Genomic DNA, 26,386 nt, shown 5'->3' with positions numbered 1-26,386 from the left:
AGCACTCGATCATTGCCTGTTGCCCTGTATATAACACGTGATATATCTGAATTAATAAGCATGCTGTTGGAAATTCTCAACCCTGGAAAACTCATATGAATATTCAGCAAAAAAGATATCTGAGGTTAGTTAGAATTGTGAATGCAAGAAGAGTTTCACTTTCTATTAAGGCTCCACTAATGAGCTTCATCTAGAGAGAACATGTTTCTGTGCAATACTGTATGCACCTAAATTTGCTTCTAGGAGGACTGACTGATGGTTTTATGAACGTTATTTGCCTGGTGTGTTACCATAGTGCTTAGATAGCACAGATGAACTTCAGGCTTCCATAATTCTACACAAACCACATCATCATATACATAGGCCAAAGTGATTACACAGTGCCACAATAACCACAGAAATGGCAAGGAACAGCAAAAGGACCTCATCTGACTGCAAATGAAGAGCGGAAGTACAGTCTGATTACATGACCTGACCAAGAGCAGGCAGGAAATCTGTTAGGATTGATACATGTTCAATCCAGGTGTTGGAAGTCCAACACCACTCCCATCAGCACATTACCATTCTTCCCAAATACTTTTCAGTTAAACTGCTTGCTTGTGTCAATACCTCTATGTCTTTTTGTATGGAGAGGCCTATGAAAGTGGCACATTCTTTAATACAGTTGCTTTCTCAGACTGTGTGGTACCAAGTTTGTACATGTTTTCTATCTCTGTATTAGCTTCACAAAGAAAGAACCCCACACTATCAACTTCTCAGAGCATTCAGTAAATGGCATATCAGAGAATAACTAATATTTGGCAGTTCTGCAAATATTCTACTGCAAACTGACTTAGCACAGAAATTAGTATTATATATAATACTTTGGGCCAAGGCTGGTTCTAATGATCAGCCCAGTGAGGCATTTTGTAGCCTTTGTTCCAAAAAGCATGGCTAGGATTCTGAAAAATCTGCAAAACCAGATTTTGATTTAAATGTTAGAATGTTTGCCAAGCCAGCTTCTTGGATTTCTAGACTTTGATCAGCATGTCCATGACAATCATGCCTATTGCTTTAATCATCATCAGAAACCATGTGCATGTTATTAGTAACAATACTGCCAAATCTTACTCTTGGTTTACCATTGTGGAAACGAGATCAAAATTGCAGTTAACATACAATATGTTGACAATACAGATTTTCCAAAGCAGCCAAGAGATACAGGCTGATATAGTAAAACAAACATAAAATTAGTCTTCTGCCATTTCCAAATTTACCCATAAAAGTTCATTGACATGGCTTAATTGAAGTAAATGTTTCCCAAAGAGTAAGACTTAGGGAATGAAAATGTTTGTAACAGCAGAAGCAGGGTTTTCATTCAAGAAAAATAAAATGACTAAGGTTATTTTGGACCATGCGCTCAGACTTGCATGTTTTGTTCAGGGCTCTGCTCCTGGAGAACTGTGTTCTGTCTTCAACATCACTTTGCTGGAAAGACACTGACTGCAGGGCAAGGAAGGTAAAGCACTGTATGCTTAGAAAAGGTCACATGTATGAGGATGAAACAAAGGGAGGAAAAATGTGTGTAGGAGCAAATTTCCGTATACACTTGCCTGTGAAATAATTGTCCATCTAAGCTGACAGAATATAAAACTAGGAAGAACACAGTATATGGTGAGCCCTGGAGCAGCAAGCAGAGAGCCTAAGCAGGCTTACCTGCTTCTAATCCTACATTTCTTTGGGAGGTCAGGCATCAGCTCCAGCAACATATTATCCTTTTTTCCCCATGCTGATGGCATGCAGGAAGGCTACAATATACATATTGTCCTACATAAAAGGTGTGAGAAATCCTAACAACCAGCAAATCCCTGATTAATAATTACATTATTGGGGACCTCAGTACAAAGCCACCTCCTACCTTGATCAGGTTTTAAGAGTAGAAGTTGTACAAGGGCAACAGAAGTTTTCAGAAGCTTTCTCTGCCATGAGAAACAAGCCTGTTTCTATGAATGCAGTGGTGTAAATTCCTTGTGTTTTCAGTGACAATAACAGCTAAGCAGTAGACACTGCAGAGTCTGAAGCTTCGAGATGGACAAGACCCCCTAACAAAATCCCAGTCACATACAACACATATGGGCCTCCTCCATTAACTGGCACAAACCAGTTTTCAAGTCTTGCTCAGATATAATTTTGTTTGTCATAAATCTTTAAGCTGGACTATCCAGTACATCTAGAAATTTAATAACTATTGCTCTGTAAACGAAATAGATATTTTCATTTAAATAGTAATGCTGTAATGAAGAGTCTGCTGACAGTTATTCCCCTTCTCCTGTAACTGAACCATATCAAGTAAGAGTTCTCATCATATCACTATTACACAAACTATACTAGACATAAGAAAGCTGTAACAAAGCATTCATTTGGTCTCTGTATCCCCTAGCTGCTTTTCCTATTTTCCATATACTAATTGAAGATACAGCAAGAGTTCATTTAAATACCTCAGAAATCTCCAGTGTCACACACAGCAACACGGACTACACACAGCAAGGAAAAATAGATCAGCTATGTTAGAATTAATTTCCAAAGCATATAACCTCTCTATGTATTCTGTTGATAGTCAGACATGAATAAACACAATAGTCAAGAAGGACAAAGAAAAAAAAAGTTAACCAACCTAAGGATTCTCTTTTATGTGCCATTTTGCATGAGCATGCAAGTGTGTTCTCATTCTCTACACAGCCTACAAAGTGCTGAGAAAGGTCAAAGGACTTCAGTGAATTTCCCAGCACTCTACAACTTGCTGCAGAATTGAGACTAGAATGCCAGGACACCCCCGGTACACACCAAATACTCTTTTTTCCTTTTATAATTGAACATTTTGGGTATGCTTTTTTATCATAATTTCATCTTTCAAAACTGCCACTTTGGAATGACAATTGAGAGTGTCAAAGGGTCACATTTTAAAGTACAGCTTTGTCCCTCCCACTTCTGCTAACCACTTGGGAAATGGTCAGTACATCAGGCTGTTGTATGCTAATATTGCTTATTTGCTTTATTTCATGAAGGTTCCTTATAAGCAAACCCTTAGAGAGTTCTTTTAAGAAAGGGATCCACCTATCAGTGTCATGCTGACTTCATCATCTCCCTGTGCTGTACGCCTTTCAGCTGTGTAACAACAAGCTTGGGGGAAGATGAGGGAAAAAAGAGTGTTAAATAAGTTGTTCCTCTGCATTTCACTTTGAGGGAACTCTCTGCCTCTTATTGTTTATGATTAATCTAGTATTAAGCAGATAGGGGGAGGTGTTTTGGTTTTGCTGACTCTGCAAACTGACACTTTTGAGAGAGTTGTCTAAAAAGAGTCCTTTATTATGTCCATCACTGCCAAGTGTTTTGGCAGATTCCTCCATGAGATGCACAGATAGGTTGAACCAGAGCTTGGCTGGCCAGTTACAAGCAGAAAATCTCAACTTAAACAGCTTTAAAATCTTATGGCCAATTTTTGGTTTAGATTGAAGAGAGGAAGAGGATGAAAAAATAGATGGAGCTGGGTGTCAGTGAAAGATGAAATATTGGTGTCATTCTCAATGCCACACAAAACTTAGTGGCTTTGAACTAGATGCACTGGCTAAGTAAACTTACAAAGATGGCTTCATTTGTCTTAGTGTTTTTGTGGAAGACTGAGGTGATGTATCACTGTCTCGTGAATCAGATAGAAAGGGCTTTTTATTTTGTTAACTGCTAGTTGACAGCGGGGCCCGATAAGAGTTCTTACAGCATCTATGCTGCTTCCTGAATTCAAGGCTACAGGGAGTCCCCTTCAGCCTCAACATCAGTCCAAGATCAGCTTCAGTTTGTGCCTAAGGCCCTCAGTAGCTCTGGGCCACCACAGATCCTACCCCAGGGATACTGTTTCCCTGGCAGATTTCCAAGGTCAAAGCAGCACAAAGAATCTATCATGTAGATTTAGATCCGGACATGGAGACATACTTCAATGGCTCATTTATGGTCCTTCTAGAAAAGTCTCTTTGGTTTTGATCCTGTGATTGTCCCCCAAAGACCTATTTGTCCTGACTGCATTAAATCATCTTTGAAGTGTCTGAATGAAGATACATATTTGTGCCGGAGAACCATACAGCCACATAGCACGAGAAATGCCGTACACTGTCAAATCAGCATTTCAAGCATAAAATTGTCAACTCCCCAGACAAAAAGAAAACTAAAGCCACAAAAGCCTTGTTCACATTACAGTTTGTAACCTGCTTCTAGTATTATTTCAAATATGGCAGGAGGGAGGCTCCACCAAGCTTTTGCAGCCAAGGGTAGAAACTGGGCCACAGACAACCTGGACCTAAAGACATATGTTTGTCCCACCAACAGCAAACTATTTTGCCATTATGAATAGGGGCATAATTTTGCCAGGTTAACTTGGAACTTAAATCCCTCTCTGCAGAAAGAGTAAGAAAAGCTAATGCTGAATGAGGGAATTGCAGGTCCTAAACACCAACTGAGGTTTAGTATTAAATGCCATTTCAGCCAAACCAGGGTGAGGAGGGAATAGGAGGTTAATGGTTTAAATGAGGTAAATCCCACATTTTAGAAAAGTCTTTAGGCTAAATACCAAGAGACAAAAATGTGTCTTCTTGCTCTTTTTTGGCACTTAGTTAAGAAAAACCTTTGGTGAAAACAGTTCTTGCCTTCCAGTTGGATGAGCACTGAGACAGCTCTGTCACAGAGCGCCCGGGTGCTCAAGCACCCTGCCAGGCAGAGCTGGCTGCTTCTGTGCCAAGGAGCAGCCTGGTTCTTGGAAATGTTTATGCAATTCAGCTCTGCTGCTACTAAAGACAAAGACATGCAAAATAATAATAAAGAAGACACCCAGCCTCAGACCTCTCAGGCCATTAGTCTATCTCACTCAGGTTTTGCCTTCCACCTAATACTGTCAAATTTCTGTTTTGTTTGGACCTGAAGGGTGGAGGGAGCTGGACAATTGCCTTCACTGCTGTCAGTGCTTCCTAATGATGTTTCTCACTAACGAAAAAGAGTTTGTTTGTTTGAGAATCCAAATTCCCTGTGGGGCACAGTTAGGGAAACTGAAGATATAGAAGAGGAAATAATATCTGTTAGGGAAAAGTGTAAACACCCATAAAGCAGAAGAGCAAAACACCTACGGAGAATGTTGTAGCTTTGCCAGCAAACTAATTAAAGTCATTGACTGAGGAGGGAGCTGGGACAGTTGAAAAGTTAAAATAAAAATAAATCAGAAGTTTAGTCTAGCAATTGTAACGGGAAATTACCCTCAGACTCGGGGCTTATATGTTCTTTTCCTGGTTCTGCTTCCGATTTACAGAGCAAGTGAAGCCAAATTTTGAAAGCAGCATCTAATTTGGAAATCCTCCATTTCTGATGCCCAACTGTAGGCACGGAGGACTTGGCTGACTAGCATCTTCAGTGCCCTCCTGTGCTTTTGTGAGGGCAGAACACTGCAGGGCATCAGCAGCTCTGAAGTCAGCCTGGAAAAACCTACAGTTCTCAGCCCTCTCAAAGTGTCCATCTCAGAGCTTCCCCTGTCTGTGAATTGTGGCTAGCACAACATATTGCTGTGGGAGTCTGGTGTCTAAATCTTCTTTATGGCTGACATAACATATTGCAGTGGGAGTATGATGTTTAAATGCTGTTTGTAAACATTTACAAGACTTCTCAGATACGCTCCATCTCCAAAGTCAGTGATATTACTTTTGGAAATAACACACTCTGTGACCTGCATGTTTTCTGAAAGGCCTGCTTCTTAGTAGGGGCAATGAACCTGCATTTCCAAGTCTGACCGCAGAAAGAATGTGCCTGACACTGAGAATCAGAAATAACTCATCTTCTGTTCAGTAATGTAGCCCCAATTGCAACTGCAAATGAGGCAAACTGACACACCTCAGGAGGAGGGGGAACATCTCTCAATCATGAAGCTCTTTGTACACAAAGTTCCTGTTTGATTCCATGAAAATTTCTACATGAAGAAAGCACATGGCTCCTTCTTACACTGACTTGAGTTGTGCTACAAATTCCTCAGAGGCAAGGCCAAGTTAATTATCCAGAGTAAGGATGTCTCCATAAATTGGTACTTTCCTGCTCTACATTCAATTACAAGCTCCCATCCTTGTGGAGGGACACCATGAATCAGAGGATTACACTCCAGGTGCCTGCCAGCACCCATTTAGTCATGGAAGTCCAAATGTTTCTCATTATACCAACAAACTTCTCCTTCTGAGCAGTATTTCTGTAAATCTAAGTGTCCCAGTGTCAGCTTCATCACTGCTATGAGCCAGAATATTTGCAGCGGCTTGTCAGATTGAGTGTCATGAAGCAAATCATTATAGGTGTTTGCCTGTTTGTAAGAGAGGTTGCAACTGCATCTGATCTTTTAAAGAATATTGCTATGCTGAGAGATAAGCATGAACACTAGAGTATGTGTTTTACTGACACTACAGGGAAAAAAAAGAGGCTGGAATAGGTTTGGGATCCCTCTGCTCCTCTTCCATCTGCCAAAGTGTGAAGGATATTGCACTCAATGTTCCTTTCTCTCTTGCTCCTGGAGGTAACACAGAGCACACCATCTCCATCAGCCACAGGAGCTCAAATCTCAGAGCTCCTGCCAAGCTCACGTCTTCTGCCAACCACCTGCTTTTTCAACCCGTGCTTTCACACAGAAAGCAATTTGGATCTACACACTGGGAAATCGTACAAGCTCCCGCAACAAAAACAAACCCTTTCCCGGCACCGTGGCCCATTTAACTTTTGTAAGCTTCATCTGGGACTCTTTAAAAAAAAAAAAAAGCCACAGAGGCATGACATAAATAAATGACAAAGTATCCTTGGGTAGGTGAGTGTACCATTCTGCCACTTAACAGGCAAAGCATCTCCCTCTAGGCAACAACAAACAAAATACAGTGAATACATGGGCAGTATTTCAACACCTGCTAGAGACTCTGGGAAAATGGCCCACAGCTACCTTCAGGACAGCTGTATGCAATACTCTCATCTTCACCTTAACATATTAGCATGTTATGTACTTTATTGTTGTTAAGTGCAACACTCAGTTTTATTGTGTGTGTTTAGATAAAATACAAACAGTATTTGTACAAGGTTGCTGTGTCCTCTACTACCTTGCCTGGAGAAATAGGCTTTCTTCAGGAGACATTCAACATTTAGACATCACTAAAGTCTATTATGAGAATCCCTTCCTTTTTCCTTCAAAATGTACAAATCAGTGAAACTGTTTACCAGGAACAAGAAACCAAATTAAGTCCCTTGAAAGTAATGATTTCTACTAATTAAAAACATATGTCTTGCCTTCATACTCAGTCCCAGTTTGTGTACTCCCATATAATAATGCATGTCCACACACTAATGAATTGCCAATATTTCATTGTTTACAGGCTGTGCAAAGTGGAGTTACAAAAAGTTGTCTTGATAGGTTCTAGTGAGGAACAGACAAAGGTCTGGTTAAGAAGTATAGTGCTTTACTAGCAAGCTGCTTCTCCAGGTGCTATATATAATACCAGCAAGATTAACTCAATAGAGGGGGACCTTATAAAGAAATGGATATTAAAACTATTCATTTCAATAAAGTGTGTTTCTAAATACTATGTTCAGTGTCACAAGTGTTCTTGAACTTCTGAATATGCTCTACAGAAATAAGCCTCAGAACTGTTAAACTCTAGCTTCAATATAAGAACTCTTTGTGAAGGGGATATGACCTTCAATGTCTGCCTCTAGTATCTTTTGCCCAAACTTCCCTGATTAAAACCATAAAACTGTTCCTTTTCTACTCGTCTCCCACACCCCTTTTTGGTCATTCACTGCTACTTCCCTTTGTTCTGTAGGCTCGTCCAAAAGGAGAAGGCCTGACTCCATACCAGGGCAAGAAACGCTGCTTCGGGGAATATAAGTGCCCCAAATGCAAGAGAAAATGGATGAGTGGAAACTCCTGGGCTAACATGGGACAAGAATGTATCAAGTGCCACATTAATGTTTATCCTCACAAACAGGTAGGAGAAGTGCAGACGTGCTGGCATAGAGGCTTGGAATTAGGAATGCTCTTGACTGTGTAAAGCATGGGTAAGACTTAAAAGGGACATGACAGGGACTACAACATGTCACAAAAAAATGTTTCCCAGATGAGCTGCTGTTCTCAGTCCTGGAAATGTGCACTGGTATTATCAGTGTTGGGAAATATGAGTGTCCTACTGTTCTGTAAAAATACCTCCAAACCAAAACCTTTACCTGCCTTCATTATAGAAACAGACTGCAGGGCCTTATAACCTGAGATGGGAGTAAAAGCAGCTCAGCAGTAGCATTGAGCCTCCTCATTTTTCTGATTCTCTTCATATTTACACCAATTTAATGCTTTATTCCACTAGCGCCAGTAGAGTTACTTCCCCTACATACTACTTTTTTCACTTGTTGAAATAAGATTGGAATTGATCAAGGGGCTATGTATATTTACAAACATTAGTGATAAACAGAGAACAACAATAAGAGGACTCCTGCCTACAGAATTCCTTTGTTAGTGACAGCAAAGCAAGCCAGCCAGTTAAAGAGAGGTTTCTCAGTTTCCATAATACCAAGTGATGCCCAAGCAAAGAAGCTCAAGAGCAGACCTTTTATTAAGCTGAAAGGATCAGTTCTAAGAAGTAGCTTTGCTGGGAAAGCTCTATCTGCCATCCTGTCATCATAGCTTACATGCTACACAAAGCCTTCTTTCCTACTTCCTGCAGATTGCAGTTCTGTCTATTCCTTGAGGTAATTTCCTGCATTTCCAGCTCATGATGGAAAAACTGACTGTCAGGATCTTACCACAACTGGTCACAAGCAGTCAACCAGTTTAGCAGTCTTCAGTGGCAGACAGACAGACTGACTGACTGCATGAGCTCATAGCCCTTGTTTCCCCGACAAACCAGGCTACGGACTGTCAAAGCTGAATTCTCATGCAAAAAGTCACTTTTGACAACCCCACAGGGAATAAATTTGTCCATCATGGAAAAAACTGATGAGATTTCACAGTAGTGCAGAAAATTGTAGTGGATGGAAAAGGTGAGAATTATTTTAAAAGACTGGGAGGTGTGATTTGCCTCAGGTGTAATTTGTCCTAGCTGAATCTCAGTAACAGAGCTCTGCATGGGTCAAGTTACTCACTGCCCACTCAGAAAGACTGCTCAAACCATAGACAGATCATTTGGATGTACTTGGAATAGGTGCAAAGGAAATTCCATCAGAAGCCTTAGGTGTCTCATTAGTTACCTAAGTGCTTGCAAAATTCCTGTAAAAAGCTCTTTCCATGGGCTCATAAGGAACACCTCATACCATTTAATGAGGTTTTGGAGGGGAGGGTGTCAGGAAAAGAAAATCCTGAAGGATACTGGGTCTTTATTATGATGAAGAGATAGAGGAATATTGAAATCCATTGCAAAAAGCAGAAAGAAGAGATACAAATAAGTTTATTAAATTTTATCCCACACAAGAATATCAGATCAACTGTACTCCCTCTCCTTGCACACATGTGCATATTCATCTAACATTTCTAGTAGGTATCTCCCATTTGTTCTCTAGACTTCGATTACTTTGTTGGCACCTGTTGTAGGAGAGTCCTCATTGCTGTTTGAGTTCCTGTGCACTTTTGGAAGTTTTTAACCAATCACTTCTTTCCTCCCTGCTCAGTACATTAGTTGATGTCCTCAGCTAATTATGTGCTCCTTCTGCCTTTATCATATGGGATCAGAATATTTTCACGCTCATACAAATCTTCCATTAGACGGTTTTTCCAACTTCATCAACTCATCTACGAAGCGATGCTGTCTCTCCCTAGCAGCCATGTTTCTCTTGTGCCATTTTGATTCCATTAAAGGAAAGGAAATCAACATTCCTGTTTTGTAGTGTCTGTTTTTTTCACTGCAAATTCACCACGCTATGTGATATGATCACAGTACAAGTAATCCACAAATAGTTGGGTTTTTTTTCCAATTTAACAAAACCCAGATGAACTGGCCAGACAGGAAAAGTTGTCCTTCATTCAAGCTCAGACAGTATTTACCTCTAATGAAAGAAATTATTTCTACTTCCAAACAACTTGTGGAAGTATTTCTACTTCCTTCTCTGCATGTTGTTGGAATGCTTCATCTCCTTTTTCTTACTGTCCTCCCTACCATTTGGTAAACATATCGTTGTGACCTAACAGATGAAAAGGTATATTGAACATTATCTTAAAACTAATTGTATGTCATAAAATTATTGAACTCTTAAAGTTATGTCATTTTATGTCATATCTAATGTCATTTTATCAGCAGATGAAAATCACTATTGGTTCTTCAACAGGAACTATCCAAATATGAAGGTACAGGAGCCATCAAAAACTACAAAAATTACTTAACTGCAAACAAGTCAGGCCATGTCTAAAACCAATCAGGTGACACACTTCCCTAGTGAGGGCATTTTATAAGAAGTCTCCATTCACAATAGCATGTACTGCATAAAAACTCGTACCAGATCTGATCAACCTCCCCTGCTCCATGCTTGACCCTGGGCAGTAGAGGACACTTAAAAGAAGGTGTGGATATAGATAGGAGACAGCAACCATCCCCAAGGAAGCTTTCCCAAGTGAGTATCTGCATTCCCCTGGTTTCTTGCCAAAGAGATCCACCTCTGCAGTCTGCTCAATAGTTGAGCTATCACCACACGGGCCACCAAGCCTTGCTACATCACCTGCAGTATTGAGGATCAGGATGACTTTGATCAGTTTAGGAGAAGAAAAGAAAGCCTTATTTCAGGATGGCTTGCTATTCATTGCAGTGAATCAAGAGCTCATTCTTCATTGCTAGGCTTGCCCTTTCTTCAGTCTTCATCTCTGTTTCATCTTCCCTCAGGTTGCTTTTCTTAGCCTATGGACTTTTGAGCCTATAGGGCTTGTTCACATTGTCTCACAAAAGACGGTTCATACCCGAGTACTCCCATGAAACTGGCTCAGGCAATAATACCGGAGTACTGAAGATAATCATCTCCACTCTGGATAGCTCTGGGGTAGCCATCCAGACACATATGCTGGGGCTGTGAATAGCTTGTGCAACTACGCTCAAATCTTGATTTCCTATGCATACCTTTCATTAGTGGGTCCCTGGAGAGGAGAGCAGCCACACTTCCCTGCCACCTGCTCTTTGTTCCTAGAGGCTTGTTTCACTCCGGGAAACGATCCGGTGCCAATTCCCCACCAGGAATGTCTCAATTCAGCCCTGTGCTCTTACTCCAATCTGTGAGAATGAGCTTTTAATCTCTCTGAGGCAGGAAAAGTCTTCTCAGCAATTTTACAGCTGTGTATATACTTCAGAGTGCTCTATAAATACAGCTCTAAATCTCTGTGTTTAAGAGAGATGGTGGAGCATGTATTACGAAAAGTACCACAAACACCCTGATAGCAGGACTGCTGCCATGCATTGGCCAACTCAGCCATGGGGCAGGGAATCAGGTGGCTCTCACACTTGAGCTGCGAAACTGTTCCTCATCCCAAGGAAGCTCTGCATGGTTTTTTGTTTTCATGACTAAATTGTGACACTGTGTACCTCCTTTTGCATTCCCACTACACCCCTCAAGTGGTAAACCTCCTTGTGGGGAGTGCTTACAGGAATTCACAGGACATGGGGCAAGAAATTGAAGGCCAGTTGAGCTCAAGCCCTATTGAGGAGCAGGAGAACAAAGAGCTACTCTGACAAAGCTGCTCTATGACTATTGCAAAGCACTTTCCTGGTAGTTACTTTAGCTACTCTAAACATAAACACACGTCTCAGATTGGACTTAAACCTATCTCTTATTCTTCCAAAGAATTTGGATTTGATAGTTGTTTATGCTACATCTTACCCTGCTCCAGCGACAGAGCCAGTCCTCCAAGCTATTCACCAGCGTTCCTGGCTCTGCAGCAGCCCAGATACCAAGCTTTGAATTCTCATTTTCTTCCCCTGCCCGCTACAGAGGCGACATCTGCTCCTGCGGTCGCTTCCTGGCTGGCCTCTTATCAAGGCTCCTTCTCTGACTTTGTGGCTAACTCCAGTGCTGTTTGTGATGACAGCTGTTGCACTGGTGCAGAACCAGCCATCTGGTGACCGACTTGTCCTCTTGGACACTATTTTCTTCCAGCTGTCAGGAATTTATTGTTGGACTGGAAATAATTTTGTATGTAAATACGTTCTTCTTGATATCCAAGCTATTACCTCCAGGGGCAATACAGTGGTCCCATCACAATTCCTGTAACTGGGTACATCCACAGCTGCCTCTCAGTGTGGGGAAGGATGGGTCTGATCACTCAGGCCCAAGCTTTTCAACAGTTGCAGGCCTACAAGTATGATCTTTTGATTCTTCAGCTTTAATAACCCTTCCCCAGCGTGCTCATACTTGTGTGCTCCAGCAGCGGGAATACTGATCACCTCAGACTGCTGCATCTCTGAACTTGAGAAAGAGATTTTCACCATTTAGCTCATGTGGTTATCATTCATTGCTAGCTGGCCCATCCCAGAGGCATGCTGCTGACAGAGGTTGCTTGCTCTCCGAGCATCACGCCTCTAATCTGCAGCTTTCTTATCGCCGCCTCTCAGATTCACACTGACAACTGAGGGCCTCATTAATGTCCCTGTTCCCCCAGGCAGAGAGAAAGCAGAGAGTCTGCTGCTCAAGAACACGCATTGCATTTCATCTCTTTCCCCCAGCATATAGTTTTTTATTGGACTAAAATCTTACCAATTCATGATAACATATGTGTCTTGAGGGAAGCTATGGCTCCTTAAGACTGTTAACCTAACAATTATCCTGCCAGTTACATGGGTAGAACCCATTTCTATTCACATATCTGATCTGTCATTTAATAATCTCATTTGTTCCATTATGACTTGAGGTAATGAGCCCAGAAAATTATTTATAAGTGGGTTTTTTACATTTGAATGTTGATGCCACCCTTGATCCATCAATGGTGCAATCAAATTGTTCCATTCTACAGCCAAAAATATTAGTCTCCTAAATATAAACATCAGCAGACACATTATCTCCTTCTGCTTCTTGGTGGAGACAATTTTCCACAAGGATGTCCGAGTGACATTTTCTGACATCTAACACTTCATAAGGGTGAACTTTTTGTTTTGAGGGTTTGGGGCTTTTAACTGTCTTGTGGGGAATAGAGCTCATAGAATGGTAGGGGTTGGAAGGGACCTTTACAGAGCATCTAGTCCAACCCCCTTCAGTGCAGAAGAGTTCCTCCAGTAAACGTTGACTGGTACAGCAATAGTTCACAATCAAAAGTTAATTTGCAAGGCAGAAATTGCTATATAAATTTAAAGTTATTTCAGCTTCATTCCCCCGAGGCAACAGCTTTAGTCACTACCACCAAATGCTTTCCTGGTGGAGCTGCACAAGGTTATTTCTACCAAGTAACTACCAAGATAAAATTAAAGAAAGATGCACAAAACTGAAGAATGTAAGAGTGCCCATCCCTGCAGTTTTTACTGAAAATATGGACTGCCAAACCCTGGATGCTTATATTTAAAAAAATATTGAAAATTGAAGTATTACATTTAAACTCCCTGTTTAATGGAAAAAAGCATACCCTTCCCAGAGAAACATAGCAGGATTTTCTGTTGTTTTACAAGCTCCATTTAAGCTCTTTCTAAGGAAAGGAAATATTTTTTCAGACAAATAGCCTGTTCCCTTCTCCATACCCTCTCCAAACACAGGAATGCATCACAAAGCTCTTGCAGCCTTCTCAACTCTTCAAATCTCCTGCTCAATTCAGGCAATCCCCAAAACCAAAATACAGTGTGCAACAGCCCAAGCCTGTCACACTCCTCTTGCACCAGCATCTTCTTCTCTGCTTCCACTATGCTGAAGCTGGCGAGAACCATCCAAGCTCAGCCTTGATGGACACAGAGCTCTTGGGCTAACACAGCCTTTTAGCAGGGTGTAAGGAAGGTTGCATAGCTTTAGATTATTACTTTCAAATCCTCCACAATTAGTAACAGACAAATAGCAGTAGGACAAGAAAGTTACTTCTCAGGGTGTTTGAAGAGGTTATTTTTTCCCTTACAGGAAACCATAAAGAAAAAACAGCAAATGGAGATAAGCTGTAACTTCATTTTATGCAGAAGTTGCATTGAAGTGGTTTTGGGACGCAAACCACACAAGCATACTACGAGTTTCAAAGCCTCAATCCTCTACCACCTCACCAGAGCCGCAGCCTGGGCTCTGCTGCTTCCAGCTGGCCCTTGGCAACCTGCTTTCCTGCATTCGTAACCCCTCTCTCCACAGCCCCTGTGTCGTAACACGCTGGTAACAATAACATTTCTGAAATCAAAATGCTTTGCAGGCCAAAAAGCTGAGCTCAATCAACACAGGGGGAAAGCAAACCACGGAGAGCTATTGTTTCTGAAAACCGTCCAAAAAACTCTTGGCGCTTCAAGGCATTCCCAATGTCCTTTGCACTATTTCCAGGAAAAATTATTCCCAAGGCCTTGCATATTAAAAAAAAATCTGGCTTATATCAATAAACATGATAACTGCTGTATTTTTTCTCTTTAATCAGAGCACAGCTAGCATGTAGAAGCAATCAGAGCCGAGTCGAATAGCCTGGTGTAAGTGTAGCGTTTCAAAACTCTCAAATTATCCGTTGAGGAGCACAAATTAACTCCTGGGACTCCTGAACCTGAGCATCATGTCTTTGACTACATTTATGTAGTGCGTATTCTTGAAGAAAATTTAGGAGCAGATGTTGGTGGAATAAGTGGTAGAAAAGACAGGGGGCAGTTTTTCTGACCCTATAAACTTCTTTAACTTGCCTGTGGTGTGGCAAAATCACTGCCTGCATCAGCAGTTGGGTTGCAAAGCTAGAGGTGGGATTGCTGGTTCCCGTCTCAAATCCTGACATCCAACAAGTCATTCAAATCTCAGCAGGGTTGCAGGAGAAGGTAAAAGGATTTAGAGGAGATGAGAGGTCCCATCTGCTCTCCTTATCACCCACTTGACCCAGGGAATCTAAATCTACAGTTGAATTGTAAGTGAAGTTAGACTGAAAGAAATGTAGTATGTAGCCCAGGATAGATGAGACTTCAGGTATTATTATGGGTAAGAACACTGAATCAGTAACAAACCACTGCAATCACCACTGAATTACTCCCATATATTGTTTCTACTCGCTATGTGATATATTAAGAGTGTTGCACTTGCAGCCCAATACAACCAAGCAAGAATTTGCAGACATTGCTTGTTCAGGATATAACATCTCAGTTTATCTCCTCAGAGAGCTGAGAAACCCTTCTGTTCTCTGGATTAGGAACTGTTCTTGCAGTGTTAGATAGCCAAAAATAAGAAAAAAAGCTTTGAATGTCTCTGTTCTTCCTACCCATGGGGTCCCAGGTGGGTGGCTTTGGACGAAGAACTTGTAAATGAAAACTTAGATTATCAGGTGGAGTTTAAGGTTTTACAGATAAAGTCTTCAGGATTTAGGAAAGGTGTGAAAAGATAAGTGGACATAATTTTGTAGCTTATATTTATCCACTCCTGCTCCAAGAATCATATTTTGAAGTGATAAGCAAGAGTCCAGTATCCTTGTGAGAACAGCGAGAACTCTATGGCTTGTTTTCAGATTCCCCACCACACGCTGTCTCTACCACAGTCCCATAGAACTGCTGCTGTCTTCACAGAAAGGCACTGTGCAAGGAAATAGTCTTTGAGGTACAGATCACAAAGCCAGAGAAATTACAAGTTAGGGAACTAAGGTTGTTTTTCAAACAAATGGTGCAATTTATGATTCTACCTCACATCTCTATCACTTCTCCACCCATTAGACTTTCCAAACACTTAATCTTACTGCAATATTTAACGTGGGTATTTTCAGAGTGATTGTGAAACCTTTTGCATCTCACAGAAAATTAAAGAAGAAAGACCTACTAAACCCAAAGCTGTTTCATTCCCCTCTTTAGCCAAATATGCCTCCAGCCCTGTGATTACACAAATATTATTAAAAATACAAAGTCAATTTGTTACTCAGGTTCAGGGAAAAGGGTTGTGCTGTGAGGCTTGGGGGTTTTTGTTTGGTTGCTTTGGTTTTGGTGTGAGGTTTTTTTTTTATTAATAGCTTTGAGGCTGCTTTACTTGAAAAATTTCGACCTGAGAAACACAGGACTGAGTACTGGGAGAATCTGCTTTAGCTATGTAATATCTATGCATGGTTAAGACAGTTTTCTCATCGTAGCAGCTGATCCTAACATTGGTAATCCCTGCTGGCATTGCTGGGTAATGAGATGCCCATGCTTGAGGTGTTAATGCCTTTGGGACATCTCAATTACTGCAGCCAAGAGAATAAACTCTTTGGTGTTTCTGCTTTTATAAATATTGTCCCCAGTTTAGTCTTCAAGTTACCACCACCTTTATGAAGAATGACATAAAGTTGTGAGGTGACTCAGAACCAATGCAGGAAAGAAACATAGTACCTTTATAATCACTAGGAGAAAGTTCACGTGCATCATAAAGAGCAAGAGTGACAACACCTTAAATGTAATCTCATTTCTTTCCCTTCACTGCAGAGACCTCTGGAAAAGCCGGATGGCCTGGATGTTTCAGATCAGAGCAAAGAACATCCCCAGCATCTGTGTGAGAAATGCAAAGTTTTGGGCTACTACTGCCGCCGTGTGCAATAAACCTTCCAAGTGGCCTCTTCCCGTCCCCATCATCCTTAAAGATCCTCTGGCAGCATGCGATCAACAGCAATTCAACAAATCAAGAGAACAGCTCCAATAACTGCCAATATTGCCTATCTAATAATATGCCTTACCATTAACGGAATGTAACATTGCTCCTGGGCACGCACCAGCGTGCCACAGGTATTTACAGGACTACCATTTGTATACATATATATCTCGATTTCCATGCATATGTATGTACACACACATCTACGAAGCGTTACTGACAGCGTTCACAACGGAACCGCCGCCGCAGGTTCTGCTGATTGTTTACACACATCCTATATCGTGGCCAGGCGAAGTGAAGTACTATTCAATAGGCAAGGTAGAACATTCACAGGGATTACATATATATGACTTTTGCAGAGGTTAAGTAACTGTGGGGCCACTAACTGCAAGCACTCGCCCACACACAAGCATTATTCCTATTATATGACAAGATAAAGGAAGATGAAACAAGCCACAGCATAAAAGAAGGAAAATCGTTTTCTCAGTTTTAGAAAGTCTGAGAGGTTTGTGCTGCTGATTTCTTGGACTTTTTCTATTTGTTACCATTGCTTGGGCAGGGCTTAGGCAAAATCATTTTTGCAGGATGTGGCAAAAAAAAAGTGAGTAATTGTTCGAGGGCGTGGGTTGGGCAGAAAGGGGATGCCATAATGGGACCCAGAGCATTGGGAAGGGTTCCAAGAGGTTTTTGGAGGAGACAAAACTGGCTTGCTTATGCGACTAACAGATCCTTCTCTTGTCATATAACCCCACTGAAATGGTCCCTGTATTTGTATGGGTTGTTCATTAGGCCATAAGCACACTAAATTGACTGTGAATAAGAGGGGATAAGAATACTTACAACTGTCCCCAAAACCCTTAATTGAAAGATTAGCCAAACTTACTATTTATAATAGTTTTAAAGCCACTTTCTGGAAAGATTTTTTATGTCCTGGTTTCTACTGTACAAATTTGTTATAATACAAAACTTGTTAGCCATAGGGGTGTTTTGAAGCATGGACAACACTCTATATACCCTTCTCTCTTTATGTCTTCCTGAAGCACCTACATACCTGAGGAGAAACAGAGGAGTTACACTTGGTTGTCTTATTTCAGGTAGAACTTTGTGCAGGGGCATCCTGCTGCAAAGAAGTATCTCATCAGGGATTGGGAAATACCATGAACTGAAAGTACCTCGAGACAGCAGCCTGTTTGTATGTCTACATAAGAGCACATTGTCAAAAGGACACAACAAGCAATTCACTTCTAGCATTCACTGAAAAATTACAGGGATAATGTTTGTTTGGGGTTTTTTTAATCATCAGTATCTGGATTTGTGAAGCTTCCTTTAGAGAGGTTTGTGTGAATGATATTTAGTGGAAATATAAATCCTAAATAATGACTTTAATTAATATTTTTTTGAGGATTAATTCCATTAGGCTAAGACAGAGGAGTTTCCATGCCAAGGGATAGCAGGATGTTACCAGGATGTACAGTTAAGCTCTTGTAAAGCAAACTGAAGATTTTGTGAGTATTCATCTAGGAAATGTGAAACTCAATACAAATTTGCTCTAAGGTGAAACTTTTACTATTTCTGTGCTTTGCTATAAGCAATGCAAAACTGTTCCTGCTTGTTCTGGTGACAGTGTCATGTATGTATCTTGAAAATGTCATTATTTATGGGTAGCCCAAGTGACCCAGCCTATTGGTTGCAGCAATGGATAAACTTTGGGACTTTTGGCTTCTGACCACATCTGTTCCATTAGCTCCCTGATTTTGGGCAAGTCATAAGTTTCTTCTGGACCTCAGTTTCCCCAGCTGCAAAATGGGGATAGTGATGCTTTAGTATACCTCCCTCACAGGAAAGTTGTGAGGCTTACTTAATATCTGTAAATGTTTTGACATCACTGAATGATAAGTGCTATGTAATGCTAAAATAATATTAACTAAATTAATCACTTGGAAACTAGTTTTGCCCAGTTGGCAATTCCATGGACTAAAATAGCTGAAAATAATATTGAAAGTTAACACTAAGAACAGTTCGGTTGCCTCAGTGAAGAGATGCATTTTCAGATGGAAACACATTCTTTTGCACAGACTCAGTAATTACCTTAGAGACAACTTTTCTAAACAAAGATAATAATCTGCCCATACAAGTAAGAATAGAGAATACACAGCCACATCTCAAGGCAGATTCTCAAAGTCTGACTGCTAGTATTAATCTCAAGCACAATTTTGAAAGAGCTGTGTGCTAAACCAGATCTACTTTTTGCTCTTGAGCACTTAATAGTATATGAACAAAAAAGAACACAAACAAAGTCACTGTGATGCTTCACATGCAGCTAAAGGGCACGGAGAGAAACCTCCTTAGATGAAGATAAGGGAAAAGGTTGGTTCATTTTCTCCTGAAACTAAGATGTTGCTATCAACCATTTTGTTCTGTGTTGAAATAATTTCCATCTTATGATAACCACTAGATCAGTAAAACAGCACATCCCTTGATATAGCTACATCAGTATACAGCACACCACCAGGTTCTGAACAAAGGCCATCGAAAAAGATACTGTTAGATGCAATTGTTGCTGTTTTCATGACAGGGCCCTGTTAAAAATTGTTTATCTGGATTCAACACTGCACTGCAATGCCTTTAGGTTATGGATTTTTTTGACTATGCTAAAAAAATACACAACAGACTTTAACACCATTAATATCTATAGGTGTATAATAATAATTCTTAAGAGCATACTCATGAGAGCTGAACATTTCTACTCAGCACTCTGGCGTAGACTTTTTTTTGTCCCTTCTCTTCCCAACAATCTGGTGCCTGGTGAAGGCAGCAGTGTTCCTCTCTCCCTCTCAATATGAGGTTTGCTGATAGGGTTGCAGCACTAGACCCTGGGTATTTGCTCCACGCTCATCTGTATATGGTTTGTGGGGTGCTACACACTTGCATAAGTAACATACAATAGCTTACAACCATGGGCTTGTACTTAATGGTACAGAAGGGAAATGCCTGAATTTCTATTTCAGAAAAGAAAAGAGAAAAAATGATTACAAAATATAGATTTCTTCTCTTTCCTGTCCCCTCCCACAAAAGTAATTCACCTATAGACCTTAACTCTTTGCAAACCTTCTTAAGGAAGAACCTTATGGAAGAACCTTACAGATTTAGGTTTTTTACTAGAAAGAGGATGAGTTTATTTACCTCTTAGATCTTTCTGAGATTCTATTTAATCAGCTCTGCATTTAGCACGTCAGCTAGTAATCCTCAAACACATTTTTAGAGAGTCTTACCAGAAGCAAAGCAAGCAGCATTAAAAGGAGTTGGAAATCAACAGAGGCTTCCCTAAACTGAATAGTCTAGATGGGTGCACCTCAAAGAAATTTGGCTCTGTGCATCTATTTACCAAACTGGATTTTTCACCTGTGAGGCTTGCAGTTGCCTGCCTACCAATCCATTCAGCACAAACTTCCCCCCACCACCACCACCACCCTCTCTCTTTTCCTCCTCTTGGGATTTTTAACCTTTCTTTCCACAGTCAGAATGTCTCACACAGAATTTGTCTTTGGCATTGGCACTGCTCTGGAAAAAAAAAAAAATTATCAGTGATCTGAAAGGTGTGGTGTAGGTTTTTAGCTGCTTTAATTTGATGAGGCTCCAGTGAAGTTGTTACTTCATTGAATGGTGGTGAAGAAAAATGCCTGTAGTTTAAAGGATGGCCCCATTTTAACCAGTTTCTACTGCTGCTACCACAGATACAAAGTGATGCCACATAAGCAAAAGTTTGAGGCCCTTTGGTCTCAAAGTTGCTTTTTCATGTCAAATAAATACACAAGAGTATATATTATTTCTGAAAATAGGTGTATTTTGAAGTTCCCCATTATATGGGACTTAGTTCATAAACTACAAATGTGAAGCTACGTATGTTTGAGAGAAGCCTTATACTGAGAACTGTTCTCTGCATTTCACCTTCTTGTGTAACGTGAAATTTAGATGAGACACGGGTTGCATACCTGTGATGCTCTAGCAGTGATTCCAAAAATAAAACTACTTAAAACATTAAAAGTTAAGGGCTTTGGAAGTGCCAGACTTCATAGATTAGTTCTCCTTGTCCTGCAGTCACACAGAATGGGTTATTTTTTTCCTAGTACGGATCCTAAGAGCTGTCCATTGAGCAGTATGCAATAAATCAGCAACGTGTGCTTTTCAAGTTAAGAGAAATGACACACATATTCCACTTACCTCTGCCAACATAATCTAAAGTGTGATGGAACCATCCCCACAGAGAAATCATTCTTTAAGCTATCACTTCACTCCCAATTGGGCTTCAGCCCCTATCTTTCGCCTATCTACAGAAACCACTGCTGTCCATTCAGCTTGCTATATTGCTGATGTGCTCAGAGGGCTGCTGGAGATCTTAAGATATAGGGACGATGGTTTATGTTTCTAGGATGAATTTCAAAGGGACAATCGTGTGCAGTTACTAGCTATAGATGATTGATATAAATGTTTACCCCCGTATGAAGTATTTTACCGTTTTACTTGCAGATGTGTATTTATCTTGAGTTATACTTGACATAGAGTTTCTTTCAATTTTTTTTTAATACTATGTGTGTATTTTGGAAACCTTTTTAGATGTTAAAATTTTTGAATGGTTACAAATATTTCTTGTAATACTGAATTGTTATCTTATCTGGAAACTCTTTGCAGTAACTTTTTTGTATATATTTGAGGGCCTTTTTAAAAAAAAAAAAGAAAAAGAAGTATTGTTTGTGTTTTGGGGAAAAGTTTTTACAATTTGGAAGCTTTCAGAAGGGCCTTCCTCTCAACTAGGATACTAACAGAGGTAAGAGTTTTCTTAAGTATTTTGCAGAACTAAGGATGTATCCTCAAGAAAATATTTATGGAAGTAATTTACTTTTTTTTTTTACAATGCTTTTGTTTGTATAAAGTATGCAACAGAACTACATTAAGAAGGAAATATTGTCTACATAAAATATTATATGAAAGTTGGTACATAATTCTGACAAAAAAAACCCTTGCAATTCTTTAAGCCATATTGTTTTTGTTATCTTTGGATGAAAATATCAGTATTAAGTAACCAATATATTATTCAAGTGCTTAGACTTATATGAAAATGCTTATACAGTTTATTTATGTGTATTTGGGGAAGGATTACTAGAAAAAGCTATCACTAGACATTTAGCAAGTGAGGAGCAAATAACAGTGTATTGTCACTTTATGGCCTTGTGAGAGATACAGAAGATGCTGAAAGCACCTAAGAATCTTGGCTTTCAGAAACTCCGAAGCACATGCATTGGGTTTCAAATGGTGGTTCTTTCCTTTCCCATAACCACAGGGGAAGAGAGTAGGTTGGGACACTGTTTGACAACTTGACTTTCACAACTCTTTGTAGACTGTGAGCTCAGCTATGCAGTATCAGCTACAGCAATAATATGAATGAAAGGATGTAAGAGAAAATGATTGAAGTAGATTATTGTAGGGGTTTATGTTTATTTTAATTAGAACTCATAGCAATATAGAATATGCATGTGCACGTATTTGAAGCATTTTTACACTTTACATGTAGTTTGATTATATTATGGAGGATTGGGTTTTTAGTTTGATATTTTACCATGCTAAAATGGGAGGTCTGCCCAACCCTGTGCTGGATTCTTGTTTCCTTTAAAAGGTTATATAGTACAGCACTCACTGCGTCGTGTACTAGTGCTAAAACTAACACTGTATCTTATTAATTTCTTCAGCTTTAAACAAAATTAACCTAATTATTATTACATTTGTTTAGCTGTACCCACTGACCTTGTCAGATTCACTTGGCGATTTGTATAATTTCCTTTTCTGTAACTGTTAATAAACTTGTACAGCTAAAACAAACAAACAAAACCTATGGACAAAGGCCTCAGAGGTACCAGTTCTGCTTCAGCAGTCAAGACGACAGCCTGCTCATCTGGTGACTGTGTTGCTAAAGAGACTGTAAAACCTCTGTTGTGGATTGTCCATAAAATGGCATTCCGACATGTGCCTTATTTGCTGGATAGTATACAGCTTTCCTCTAGTATTCTAGCATTTTAATGCTGTATTAAAGTACTGCAAAAAAACACCAAACCTAAACAGCACGAGAGTGGTTTTCTTGAACTTTCCTTTGAAGTTTTACTACCAGCTGTGTTGGGTTCCTGGGTATGGCCTGACCAGCCACAGTCAGGTGTTTGCAGTGGAAACCTGGCCCAACATGTCCATGATCCAGAGCATGTGAAGAGGAGTTTCTCCACTGCAGCTGAGCCCCTAAGCTGCAACAAGCTCAGTCACATCCTGGATGAGAGAGCTTCACCCAAAACTCTTCTCTGCTGGTGGAACAACTTGGGTTAACAGTGCCAGCAATTAGGTTTTACAGCCTGGTATTGTCTAGCATTCTTCTGAAGGAAAAAAGTCCTACAATTGGGCAAAGTACACATCCTTAATAGTTGGGGAGGAAAGCTTAGGTGCCAGAAAGTTGCTATAATGAAAAATAGCATTCATCATTTCTAAAAGTCATTAAGCTATACAACTTAGAATTCTAATTGTAAAAAACCCAATTCATTCTTTGCAACCACTAGAAGTTGGCAAGAACTAGACCTACTGAATGCTCGTTGCTTATGAACAATGCCTTTCCCACATCCCCAAAGTTCAACAGCAAGCAATGTTTCTATTGAGACTGCCAATACTGTTGTGATTTGAAGTTAATGTAAGGATGTCATGAAATTATCTTTGGGCTTCAGGGGATCCTGCCTCTAACACGAGAGCTCCCTTCATTTAAAAACAACACACAAGAAACCTAACAAACCCCAGTACACTGTTCTTCCAGGCCTGATCAACCCCACAAACATGGTGCACATTTGTACTTTACTACAGTGACACTATTTATATTGCACAGCAATCTTTCTGGAAAGATTTGGGTGCTCTTCTCATTCAATCTGCATAAGAGCAAGAACATGTGCACATGCATATGCATGTGTAGCTTGGGGTAGGAGAGAGGAGTTTGGCCAAGGAATCGTGCAATTCTGAAGCCTTGGAAAAAGTGACTGTTGCAGACTATGAAAGACATCCCACTCAGATGAGCCCGGTGGAAAGGAAAAGCACATATTCAGAGATAGTTGGTAAATTATTGTTCAAAAACCAAAATGTACCACTCTTCAATATCAAACTTGCTAATAGCACTGTTCTCTTGGCAAACATGAGCCACAAAACCAACCAAAAAAAAAAAGGAGGATTTCATGAAACATTGATACTTCAACATAAAAAGCTGTTTCATTATTCTTCGTGGAAAAATAAGCAGTACACCAAAGTATTTTTAAAGTTACTCACAGGGTTACTATTTCTTAAGTTTGTCATGTCACATCCAAAGCCACACCTCAGATCCTCCCTAGGTATTAGCAGGCATAAAAACTCAACCTAAAAATCCCACCTAGGAAGGACAAACAGCCTACAAGTTATGTTTTTATAGCCTTGTTCATGCTCCAAATACACAGATCATTCACTGCCATATAACACCCATCAAATCAGTTAAAGAAGCTCACCCTGTCTTCATATTCCTTTTAAAAGGAATACAAGAGACATTGCTGAGAGAGGAACCTGAAACACTGAGGTGCTGAATGCTGACAGTACATTGTACCCAGAGAGTATAACATACAGCTTTGCTTTTCTCTAATATTCACCTCCTGAACATAGAGAAACAGATCATTTACAAACTCCTGTCCCCTTAACACCAGCCTTTGGTCCCACACCTTCTCACGGAGTGTTTCTGGTTTACTGAAAGTAATGCAATTGCTCTTCCACACCATCCTTATCCTAGAAACACTCCAGGCAACACAAAAACTCATAAAACTAGTCTCGATACAACCTACCAAAACCACAAAAGCTCATTCAAACACATAGATAAAGACTTCTCTCAATCTTTTCACAAACTGCAGAAGACATTTTCAGTAAGTCAACATGCTGAGAAGCACCTACCTCAGGCAGCGTTTCTTAGATCTTTTTCCAAAGGGCCAAAACTATAGTCGAAGCAACCACATTCATGAAGAGTTACAGCGTTCCTGATTTGCAATCCCTATGAGCAGCTACCTTGCAAAAAAAGAGAACACCCTCAGCCATCCCTGCTTAAAAGCACTGCCCAGACATATGGCTCCACTGTCAATGAGGCACCAGCAACCCTGGCTATGCACTAATCATTCACAGTTTTTTTCAATAAAAGGTACAAATGAAGCTTACATGCCCAGCTAATCCATCTTAACCTGCTTACAAGGAAAGTAAATCGTAGCCAAAAATTTCAAGAAATGTTTTAAGTGGATTAAGGTGCAAGCTAAAGATTTTTTATTTTTTGTACCCTAGTTTCCTTTTCACCAGCTGAGAAGAGAAACTTGAACGCCACATCATCAGAAAGCTTCTTCTTATACAATTTCTGAACCCATCTAAGCACCAAGTATGGGAAACCTAACTACAGCCAGCTTTTCATAAAGTTTCTTTGCAGTTTTGCAACTTAACAAGAAGGTACAACTCAGTGGACTTGTGAGGAGACAGACACACTTATGGCCCATTTGATTCAAGCCTGCAAAGCTTAGAGAGGTAATAAGGCAGGAAAACACTGTGTGAGACCTCAAACCTGACCATTTGCAAATAGAACAGTGGTAAACAAATACCTTTGGCATAAGAGAAGAAGTATCTTTGTTGGGTACTTTCAAGTAGAAATTCAGAGAGCTGGCACCCACAGCCCCTGATAAAAGGCCCTATTTCCTTCCACCTGTCTTACATTGACTGTTGGCCCAAACAGCCCTTTCCTGCAGCACTACAAGGAAAAAGTGCTACCAGCAGGAATCCTCAGGGGCAGCTAGGAGACAAATGACAGCTCAATTCTCCTCTAGAAGAGATTAATAACTCTCATTTTAACATTCACAAGAGCTGAAATCTCAACACAGTTAAGTCTTCTACAGCTGTAGGAATTTCATGAAGGAAATGGATAAAAGTAGGCTTTGCTGGCCAGAAACTTGAATAACACGTGTTGTGCTGAACCAGCTCAAGCTGCTTTCCCACATACCCTTGCTAGAGCTTCTTCACATCTTGGGCAATCTTTGAAAACATAGTAGTGGCACATATCAATTAATACTGTGCACAGTTCTGAGGTGTGGGTACACTGAGCCTCTATCTCCTGGGAAAGAGATCACTGAGGACAGGTGTGATAGTGGCTTGTAATAACATGGATCGGGGAGAAAATATTCGCTGCTTCCACAATGCTTTCCTTCTAGAAGTAGGGAATTTTGTATACAATTATCCAAGGTAACATCATGAAATCAAAAATTTCGTGCAGCAGACTGCAATTCAGAGGCATGGGATAGTCTAGCTGACAAAAAATAAATCAAAACCATATAAAAAAAGAGTTCTGTGAGCGTTATTACCCATAAAACTGCAACTCTGGCTCAGGAAGTCCCAAAGCACAGAAGTAGCCAGTAGCAAGAGACAATACCAAAAGAAAGCCAGTTGCCTGTGGCTGGTATCCTTTCCCTTGGTAATCTGTTGTAGAAAAGAAGATAGCAGAGTAGGTGCTAATCTGACCATTGGGTTGGACCAAGGGGACTGTTTTGAGTGTAGGAACTGCAATATATGGATGTAAACACAC

The 26,386-nt window shown here is 40.3% G+C and overlaps 1 protein-coding gene across 1 annotated transcript in view; it reads left to right on the top strand.

The window, feature by feature from the left end:
• Window positions 1-22,859, top strand: part of ZCCHC24 (zinc finger CCHC-type containing 24) — a 109,944-nt gene extending 87,085 nt beyond the window's left edge. Inside the window, exons 3-4 of the mRNA XM_062001525.1 lie at window positions 7,854-8,018; window positions 16,578-22,859. Of these exons, the coding sequence (XP_061857509.1) occupies window positions 7,854-8,018; window positions 16,578-16,691 (279 nt within the window). The 3' untranslated portion in view covers window positions 16,692-22,859. The remainder of the gene's footprint in view (window positions 1-7,853; window positions 8,019-16,577) is intronic.
• The last annotated feature ends 3,527 nt before the right edge of the window (window positions 22,860-26,386 follow it).

Source organism: Colius striatus, chromosome 8 (assembly GCF_028858725.1).
Source record: "Colius striatus isolate bColStr4 chromosome 8, bColStr4.1.hap1, whole genome shotgun sequence".
NCBI classification, from domain to species: Eukaryota; Metazoa; Chordata; class Aves; order Coliiformes; family Coliidae; genus Colius; species Colius striatus.
Note: the sequence above shows the minus strand (reverse complement) of the source record. Positions and strands in the feature narration are given on the sequence as shown.